Source organism: Kogia breviceps, chromosome 9, assembly GCF_026419965.1.
Source record: "Kogia breviceps isolate mKogBre1 chromosome 9, mKogBre1 haplotype 1, whole genome shotgun sequence".
NCBI classification, from domain to species: Eukaryota; Metazoa; Chordata; class Mammalia; order Artiodactyla; family Physeteridae; genus Kogia; species Kogia breviceps.
This window is the reverse complement of record NC_081318.1, coordinates 58,471,062-58,481,042: the sequence shown is the minus strand read 5'-3', so window position 1 is coordinate 58,481,042 and position 9,981 is coordinate 58,471,062. Positions and strand designations below refer to the sequence as shown.

At 47.7% G+C, this 9,981-nt stretch overlaps 2 protein-coding genes across 11 annotated transcripts in view; one reads left to right on the top strand and one right to left on the bottom strand.

The window, feature by feature from the left end:
• Nucleotides 1-518: 518 nt before the first annotated feature.
• On the bottom strand, nt 519-9,363 carry PEG10 (paternally expressed 10). Its single transcript, XM_059074017.2, is given in 3 exon segments — nt 519-1,782; nt 1,785-2,959; nt 9,188-9,363. Coding segments are annotated over 3 exon segments (2,355 nt in total). The 5' UTR covers nt 9,193-9,363; the 3' UTR covers nt 519-607.
• Nucleotides 9,364-9,587: 224 nt separating this feature from the next.
• SGCE (sarcoglycan epsilon) overlaps nt 9,588-9,981 on the top strand; it is a 69,602-nt gene continuing 69,208 nt past the window's right edge. For 6 of the 10 annotated variants that reach the window (XM_059074018.2, XM_067042512.1, XM_067042511.1 and 3 more), the window contains exon 1: nt 9,620-9,808. In XM_059074018.2, the coding sequence (XP_058930001.1) occupies nt 9,700-9,808 (109 nt within the window). In that variant the 5' untranslated portion in view covers nt 9,620-9,699. Of the gene's footprint in view, nt 9,809-9,981 lie in introns of all 10 variants that reach the window. The other 4 variants (XM_067042514.1, XM_059074022.2, XM_067042515.1 and 1 more) reach the window with 4 other exon arrangements.

The window sequence follows — 9,981 nt, the reverse complement described above, 5'->3', positions numbered from 1 at the left end:
CTCCTTGCGTCATGAAAGTGGAGTTTGAAGAAGGTGAAGTTTCAAAGGGTGCAGCAAAAAGATCATGGAAGCCGTTTCACACTGCACCAATAATTGTGGCTTCCTTAATAAGGCCTCGGTCCTCCAAAGATGTAAAGAGAGTACCGAAACTGCAAGAAAAGTCATGTCCTCCTCCTCGTCTCCCCCTCCATAAAGAAAACAGCATTTCCTGTGTTTGCATCAGCTTCTCAGTAACTATTAAATGAGGAACCTGGCAGCCAATAATTCACATGGTGACAGAGGTTTCAGCAGGTAAAACCCAGGCTTCCAGGGTTTGCTGGGAAGTAAACTTATTACGAATTTTCATTAGACTGGCAGTTAAGGTGGAAAACAGAGATAATTTGTTGGTAAATATTTTGTCACTCCCACCAAACAGTGGAGGTCTATTGGTGCTTTAGGATGTGCCCCAGTCCAGGGTGGCCCTGACCTTCTGTGGCCGTTTCAGAGAAAACCTGTGCCTCAGGTTGGTCTGAAGGTGCAATAGCCCAATTTAGCACGCAGTCACTGATTGAGAAGCTGAACAGGAGTTCATTTCGAGGGCAGAGATCCTGAAGGACATGATGCGTATTTACATGGTGCTGTAAGACGGTGGCGGCGGCGGGGGCGGCGGGGGCGGCGGCGGCTGCGGCGGTGGGTACTGAGGCACCGGTGGCTGGCGGTACCAATGCGGATTCCAGGTGATCATCACGGGGACATAGAGCGATCGCCCCTGTCCATCTCGCCCCACGGGGTACCAGGCGAATCCTACCGGGTAGGTCGGGTACGTGGCATATGCAGGGTAGGTCGGATATCCTGGTATTTGAGGTACGTATTCGGTGTACGTCGCCAGGTGAGCTTGGTCTTCTAAATTTGGAATAGAGAGTCGAGGATACTGATTCTGGATGGTGAAATTGTTGGGAGCTCGGCAGTCGTAAGAAACTTGCAGTTTCCACCCCCTTTTCACTTGGAGAACTTGGGCTCCGTTGGGTGCCACGGTGGGAGTAATGAGCCCATCTTTCACGTTTCGGGCCACAAAATCTCGCAGAGCTGCCATTTCGGGTTCCGACAGTGAGTACACGTGTCCGCTGGGAATACTGTGTGCTCCAGGGATCATTTCTATGTTAGGGTCAACCAGACGGTGGTCTGGGTAGACATTTTCATCTACTGGAGTGTACACATTCTGGACGTAGTAATACCTCACGGGTTGGTAAACTCTGTATCCTTCCACTGGGTAATAGAGTGACGGTTGTGCTGGTGGTGGGAGCGTGGGTGGTATCGGAGAGTACATTCGGCAGTGGTATCGGCAATATTCAGAATCGAAGATGATCGATCGGGTGCTCCACGTGATGTTGGGATCGTGTGTGCTCAGCCAGCGCACTCCTAGGACAATGGGGAAGAACGGAGACTGAGTCACATCGAATGACAGCACCTCACGGTGATCTCCCAAGTCGACGATCAGGTCGTGCGTTTCGTGGACAACTGGGCCCGATGCTATGGGACGTCCATCAATCGCTTCTACAAGTATTGGCCAGTCCTTGACTCTCAGAGGAATGCCATTCTGGGCAACGTATTCGTGATCAATGAAGTTGCCGGAAGCACCAGAATCGATCATGGCTCGGACAAACAGGGTGTGTCTGCCTGGAAGATGAATCTGGAGCATCACTTGCAAGTGTGGCGATGAAGCAGCATCATCTTGTGGGGACCTTATTAATTCCGGCCCGGTCGCTGAAGGTCCCTCTACAGCGGGGCCGGGGAGTTTCCCGCCGGTGAAGCCTTCGAGGCCTTGGCAGGACAGCTGTCGGCGTAGTGACCTCCATTCCCACAGTAGAGGCACAGGTTCAGCTTTCGGCGTCTTTCTTTTTCTTCCTGGGTCAGGCGCATGCGGGCACCTCCCACGGGCTCGGTCGGATCTACCTGGTGGTGGCTGTTGACATGAGGCATCACCAGCGCACGTGGCGGGGAGCGCGGCTTGCGGGCAGCAGCTGCCCGGGCCAGCCTTCTCTCGATGTGGATGCACTGGCCGATGAGTGCGGACAGCGACTTGGCGACTTCGAGGCGCGACAGCTCTGCCTGAATGTGGTCGCTGAGGCCCTCGTGGTACTGGTCAATCAGGGCAGGCTCGTTCCAATCCAGGTCCTGTGCGATCATCTGGAAAGCGTTGGAATAGTCGATGACTGACCCCATGCCTTGGCGCAGGCGTCTGATCTTGCGTTTGGCAGCCTCTCGCCGCTGAGGGTCTTCAAAGACATGCTTCATTTCGGTCATGAAGGCTGGGTAGTTATGCATCAGGTAGTGGGATCGCTCGAGCTTGGCGGAGGCCCAGCGGGCAGCACGGCCGGTCATCATGCTTGTCACGAAGCACACGCGCACGCGATCAACGGAGAAGTCTCTGGTGCTCTTTTCCATGAAGAGTTGGCACTGGGCCATGAAAGGCACCAGCATGTCTGGGTTGCCGTCAAACTTCTCGGGAAGGTCTTCTGGGCTCTCTTCCTCGATCGGAGTGGCTGGGGCAGCAGCGGCTGCAGCTCCGCAGAGCTCAATGTCATCTTCCTCCTCCTCGGGGGTGGGCTCCACCTGCTCGCGGAGGGAGGTGTTCTCCTCTGTGAGTTTCTGTACCTGGTTCTGCAGGTTGTTGTTCTCCTCAGACTGCTTCATGACCTTCTCTCTGAGGTTGTTGATCTCTTCAGAGAGATCCTCCCGCCTTCGTTCGGCCAGGTTGGGGTTGTATTGGCCCCTTTGGCTGCTGCAGGGGGAGTTGGAGGGGGAGGCAGGATCGTTGGGGGGAGGTGGAGGAGGAGGAGGTGGGCAGTCGGGCCCCAGGGTGAGAGGTGGGGTGGGAGGAGACCTCCCAGGTGTAGCTTCACTCCGGTGGGGATGGAGGCCTGGATCCTGGCCTCCTCTTCCACCCTTTCGCCTTTTGGTTTTCAGAAGCTTTCTGTTTCTGTTAAGTGAAGATAAAAGCATAAATTCAACATATACATTTAAAGCACCACAATACAAAGAAGATTTTATCATTTAAAGTATCTACTAAAGTACTCTAAATACATGAGTATTTAAAGCATCTCTTTGTTCTACTTGCTCACATCAATAGTTAAACAGACAAAAGCCCTGCAAAAAAGATATCAATAGGACAGTAGATAATGAAAAGCATCCTACTTTTTGATGTCCGAATGACATTTTCCTCCTCAAGAATCACCTGTTCATCATGATTCAGCAATACACAACTGTATCAACAGCACTATGACCTTTACTGACTAATAAAGAATGAGGAGACACTCCAAACAAGAAGTTTTATAAGGAGAGAGCAGAGCAAGAAACTTTTAAGCAAAGATTGATAGTGGAAAAGTTACACAAAATAAAGTCAAAATTGTAACTGTTTACTATTAGAGAAGTTACCTGAAAAGTTGCTACTATTCCAGCCAATAGAAAACCAAGAAAAATAAGGGGGGTTTGAGTTAAAAATCACAATGCCTGTATTCATCAACCTGGGGGGAGTGGGGCACTGTGGCCCACTGTCGCGACCCTGATCCACCTCTACAGAGAAGGCAACTAGTCATCAAAACAAACAATTGCCACCAAACCAGTGGGATTGTCTAAATTACTTTTCGGACCACAATTTGATTTCCCAAAGAGAATTCCCTTTGGGACAGAAATGGCAACGAGTAGCAACCTGTGTATATCAGTTTCCCTCCTTATTATGCAGTCAATCAACAAATATTAATTGACGTCTCCTAGGAGTAGCTGGGCTATAAAATGGGACATTCAAAGAAGCCCAATAATAGTATACCTCAAACTTATAATAAGGATTTAATTAAATAATGCAGGTAAAACACATAGTGAGTATTCAATAACTGTTAGCTGATATTAATAAAGTTATTAATAAAGAACAGAAACTAATTTTCTGTGTAATGAGGCTGCGATTAAAACAGGGAGGGGCTGCAACTATGGCAACTTGGGTATACACATCCCACTAAAGATACTAATTTTTTTTTTTTTTAAATACTGTGTTGGTCAGACAAATCCAGGGCCTCATTAGACCTGCAGGTCACCAGTGTGCAATCCCAGGTTTTTAAACAAGGTTTGTCAATACAGCCCCACCCAAAAGTTTGTAATTGAGAGTGGGATGGGTCACCCCTAGTGGGGTGAGTGACGGTGTGTGTGTGTGGGGGGAGGGGACAGGGGGGATTAAATGTCCTAATTATGGGTAGGGTGACAATAAATCACATATATAATAAACAGCACACAGGGCCTGTGTACTTCCTGGAAATAGGGTTAAATTCATTTAGAGTAATTATTTTAACACTTTGATGATTTTTTTTTAACAGGCATCAAATTCTCATATTTGGAAAACTCTAGGGAAGTGCTCAAAAGTTTAAAAATATAATACGTAAAGCAGGCAGACTGCCTATTCACTACATTTTAACTTGGCAGTCCTGGTCACCTGTTCCTCTCTGACCCATCAAGGTAAAAAATGGACACCAGATTAATTACATAAAATAAAGCCACAAAGATAAACGTGTTATTCAGAAAAGTTAGGTGAAAAATAGCTACTATTTCAACCAATAGTGTACAAGGGGAAAAAAAAAAGGTGATGGTAATCAAACATGATGCCTGGCTGTAGAGAAATACCCCTTCCTCCTTCCTTCCTAAGACCCCTCCTCATTCTTTAGGCCCCTCCCCTGCCCCAGCCCTGCCATCCACAGCCATTTTCCCTTATGCCCTGGGCTGTGGGTATGGCCTCTTCAAGGAGTGACTATACAGCAAGTAGAGTCCTTAAGGGACAGAATTACTGTGCCATTTTAATAGTTTTAAATGCTACTTAATTACTTTAATAGCTTAGGCTATGGAAACAACTAATAGTTGACATGCAAGATAAAATCTTCAAGTTTAGAAAAAAATCAGAAGATGTAATTAACACATCATAGCCTGTGACACTGTTTCATTTCCAGCTGCTTAAAGACAATTATATTGGTGACACTCAGAATATGAGGTCACAAAATAATGCAATTTTTATTAATTAAACTTAAGAGTTTTAATGTCCCATTAAAAAGCAACTAATAAGTGCAGGTCAGGTGACTCAGGTGTCACTTCTGTCATCAAGACACTAATACTTTAAAAACTTAGAGACAAGACTTCTGAAAAGGCTTTCACAGCATGGCCTGGAGCAGCATGACCCAGGTCAGGAAGGTTAACAACCTATATGTCAATCACAGTCACTGGGGTGGGCTTTAATGCGGCCCAGGTCTGATGGTTTTCACATCTGCAAAACACAATGATAGGAGAGAAATAACAGTACATTAGGAAATCAGCAAACAATCACTGTACTGTCTAAGGAAACAGAAGATCAATAAGAGTTTAAAATTCAAATGCTTTTGGTGACAGGAAGGTAATATAAAGGTGAGAAGAGACTGGAGATAGGAAAACTGGAGATAGGAAGGGGCTGCAACTATTTAACTTGGGGATGCATACTGCCCCCCCCAATCTTTTAATTCTTGTAAAATTTTTAAATACAGTGCTGGTCAAACAAATTCAGGGCCTTTTTTTTTTTTTTTTTTTTACCTACGAGGTCGCCAGTTTGAGGCCCTTAACTTTTACCAATATCAGGCCTAAGGCCTCCACTCCCGGGGTTTGTAATTTTGGGGTGGGACTCTAAGTCCTAAAAGAGTTAACTGCCCAGAACAGAGTCGTTTAACCATTAAAAGTGATAGGGCAGTGGGCAGGCAAGTCAACAGTGTAAGTAAAGTTTACAAATGTTTAAACAGCAATTGGAGCACCAGTTAACATGGGAACTTGACTTGAATATAGGACTATGGCTCCTTAAACACCCCCTTAGTAGGGGCTGGACTGGGGAGGTGGGTCAAGAGGCCCCGTGCCTAAAAACCTGGAAGAACACACAGCATAAAGCTAAGCTCCCTGGGACAGATGCCACCTTTACACATGATAAAGAGTTCAGTATTACTCTATTTAAGAAGTAAAGACATTTGCTTCATCTTTGACTCTTCACAATGACTTTTGAAACTTTCTATCCCCTGCAACCCCCCTACAAACACACCAAAGTGCAAAAGTAGCCAAAACCCGCCGAATATTAAACATCGCACTAGTAAATGATACTTCATTAAACAGTGCTTAATTGTTTTACATTTGACGTCCACATTTCTTTTTGAGAGTTATGAGTACTATTTGCGAAATGCAAATTCTAATAATATGCACATTTTTTCAAACCATTGTTTCGAACCTCTTTAAAATGCAGACACAAATTCCGAAGAGAAGAGGGGTCAGGGTGGCAAGGTGGGTAAAAGGGGCCTGGGGACTTACTGAAAGGTGTAATTATGATTAGCACATGTTATCCATAGATTGTATACTTGTTGTGGGCTGGGGGGAGGGGTGATTGGTGGGGTGTGACAGGTTTTTGGTGCTTCTAAATGCCCCTGTAACAGTCCTGGCTCATGGTTTCTAATACATGGAACCAGGTTTTAAAATTTCTTCATTTAGTTAGAAACATAAATAGCGGATTGGCAGTTAGCTATAAATTTGTTTTATATAGATATTTTTAAATGCCAGCTAAAGCCTTCATTCTATATTTTCTCATGTAACCACTTTGTTACATTACACAAATTTTAAATGACAATTATGTACCATTAAATAATCCACTTGCCCCAAATTTAAATAATTAGCTTTTGCTTTTTAGTTTATAAAAAAGCTAATTATTTTGAGTGTTTTGAATTAATTTAGCTGCTTTGAATTATAATTACTGCTTACATTATTGGAGCTTAAAAATGCTTTAAAAAAATATATCCTGTTGAATGAGAGAGAGATAAGGCAAGCAATGTCTTGGACAACCCAGGACAGCAAAACACCATAGGAAATAGCTAGGTGCGAAAAACCAGAAAACTGCAGACACCAAGGAAGACACTGAATAAACCAGTTTACTCTGGTCATTTAACACTTATTTTATGAACATTAAATTGTACCTACAATGTGTCAGGCACAATTATGTAGGCAAGTTAGCCAGGGCGAATCCCCTAAAATTCCAAGGAAAAAAATCCAGATAAACACCTCATCCTCGCTCAGAGGCCAAGCCAGTAGCACCAACAAAGTCACTTAAAACTCCTGTGAAACAAAGTTCAAGTTGTTCTTTATTTTGTAGCCACCAAAGCATCCCCTTCCAGTAGGTCCCACCACAAAGGTCCACTAGTGTGTCAAAAAAAACTTGAGTTTTTTAGTTTTAAAGAATAAAATGTTTAATTTTTTAAGATTTAAAAAAATCTTAAAATTTAATGATGTTAAAAGTATTTAAAATGTTTTATTTTTCATTTGCAGTAAAAACATAGCATAGATTGCCTTTAGAGGCGCCAGCCACGTCAGCTTGGAAGCACTCTTCATAAGCCACTATCAGGAGTTTAAATTGTGGGATTATGTTATTTAACATATGCAACGTGCTTATTAATGCCATGTATAATTAGTATTGTTGTTAATTGTTCTTATTTATTCTTATATTTATTAGACACGTGGATAAAAAGCAAAGCCGGCGCAGAAGAGAAACCGCAGCAGCGAAACCGCAGGAGAGCTGGGCTGTGCAGCCAGGCGCAGGCAGCGAAGACGCAGGCGCAAAGGAGGGGTACCTGATGGGAGGGGTGGGGGGCTCACACTGCGCAGGCGCAGGTGGGCCCTGGGGAGGTGGGGCCATAGGCCAGCCCAGAAGAGGCTGGTTCAGGGCGGGGCCAAGTTTTGAGAGGTCTGGAGGAGCCACTCCAGAGAAGGGGGGCTCAGAGGGAGGAGGGGTCTAGGGGAACCGCCTCAGAGGAGGCGGGGTCTAGAGGAACCGCCTCAGAGGAGGCGGGGTCTAGAGGAACCGCCTCAGAGGAGGCGGGCTTGGGGAGACGTAGCGTCTGGGGAGGCAGGGTCTAGAAGGCGCGCTCTGGGAAGGCGCGCCGCAGAGGAGGCGCGCTCTGAGTAGGCGCTGGGAGGTGCTAAGACTGTTCCGAGGAGATGCTGCAGAGAAGGCGCGCTAGGATGGGCGGGGCAGGTCTGAGAGTGGCTGCATGCCTCTCCCAGGATTCCCCCCTCCCCAAGCCCCTCCCACCAGCCTCCAACAGGCAGATTCATTTCATGCAACAAGAGCAATCACCCCCAGATCCAATCCCCCCACCACCACCCCGCGCCTTCCAAGACTAAGCAAACCAACAGTTTCCACAAACTGTTGCTGGACGCCAATTCGCGCCACCACTACAACTATACCGCCACTTCAATCAAGCGCAACTAGGCAAAGCAGCCCGCTCTGCCACCACCAAAAGATTTTTTACGCTCAAGTCAGCGCCCTTCCACTCCACTGCCATAGCAGGAATGGTGTGGGCAGAATGTTAAACACTAATTTTTGCCTAGGGCTCCATTTTGTCTAACAGCACCATCATGCACAGAACCGTCCTGTAGAAAAACATAGTGGGAGCCATTCCAAAAGGTGTGTAAGAGACAAAGGGTGGGGTTCCTCCAAGAAGACAGAGTAATCTTACTCTTCAGTTCATGTGCACTTCAGCTGGTTTCTTTGTAGCGCAAAACAGTGCAGCTTGTGTACCTCTGTAGCTGTTATTACTTTGTAGAGCATTTTAGGTGTAAATTGTTCCGCAGCTCATGTACCTCTGCGGTTCCTGTGTCTTGTAGCGCAATGAAGCGCTGTTGTGCTAATCGTTATCATTTTTTGTAGCGCTGATTTTCTACAGCTCAGATTTTGTAGCGCATTTACAGCGCAAATCAGTCATCAGTCTGCGGCTCACATATCGTTGCAGTTCATACTGGTTTTAGCGCAAAGAAGCATCCATCAGTCTGTAGCGCATTGAAGCGCCCATCCGTACGTAGCGCATTTGAAGCGCTCATCAGTTTGTAGCGCATCTGAAGCGCCAGTTAGTTTGTAGTGCATATCACTTTGCAGCGCATTTGCAAATTGGTCTGTAGCTCATGTCCGTCTGCAGCTCATGTTTGTCCGCAGCTCATATGTATCTACAGTCCGTATCTGGACTTAGGTTCTGGAAATCAAAGCCCTGAAGGCTAGGTTTCTCCACGCAGTTTTGGGGCACAGCCAGTGAAGGCGTGACAAGGTGTGCGTGGAGACATCGCAGCTCCCGATAAGAAGGGGGAATGAATGTAATCTTAAAAAAAAAAGAAACATCCTCACCGCATACTCACCACGCGAGGACTCCTCTGCGAAGACACTAAGGACGGGGTCCCACACCTGTGCCAGGCGTGGGCTCCGCTGGGTGCTCGGCAGCCCGGAGTGGCTCCGGACGCGAGCCCGCTCAGCGGACCTTTCGCGAGGCTCGGTGGTCTCTCTTCGCTGGTCTCCTCGGGCCGTAGTCAGGTTTCTTCGACACACACCAACCGAAGTTGAAGCGCGTGTACCGAGAGCGCCGACTGGGAGCCTTATATAGGCTGAACCGAGGAGGGGGGCGCCAAATCCCAGCGTGCTCCGCGGGTTAGGGGGGCGGAGGGGGGAGCGGGGGCGGAGGGGATGGGGGATGGGGGAGATGGGGGTGGGGGCGATGGCCACGCTACACTGGCCCGCCGCTAGAGGGAGCACGGGATTAAGGAGGGGGTGCAGGATGCTGATGCTGAACTGGCCAAGCTGGGAGGAAAGAAGAAAGGGAGGGGAGGGGAGAATCGAGGACGGCCGGCTTAGGCAGGCCAAGAATGCAATTGCCCTGGTGGTGGGAGCTGGGAGACCCTTGTGCTTGGACGGGACAGTGTCGGGGGACACGCAGGATGAGCCCCGCGACCACTGGCACCTTCCTGCTGACAGGTTAGTGGCCCGCGCGCGACGGGAGGTCCTGGGGCCAACAGGCCGCCGCTTCCCCATCCCCCGCTCGGGGTTTTGGGTACCCGGGTGCATTTTCTGGGCATCAGCCCCTCTTGCTGCGGAATCCCCGGTGCACCCCTCCTCCAGGACGCCCCGCACCCCACTTCCCGGGCCCT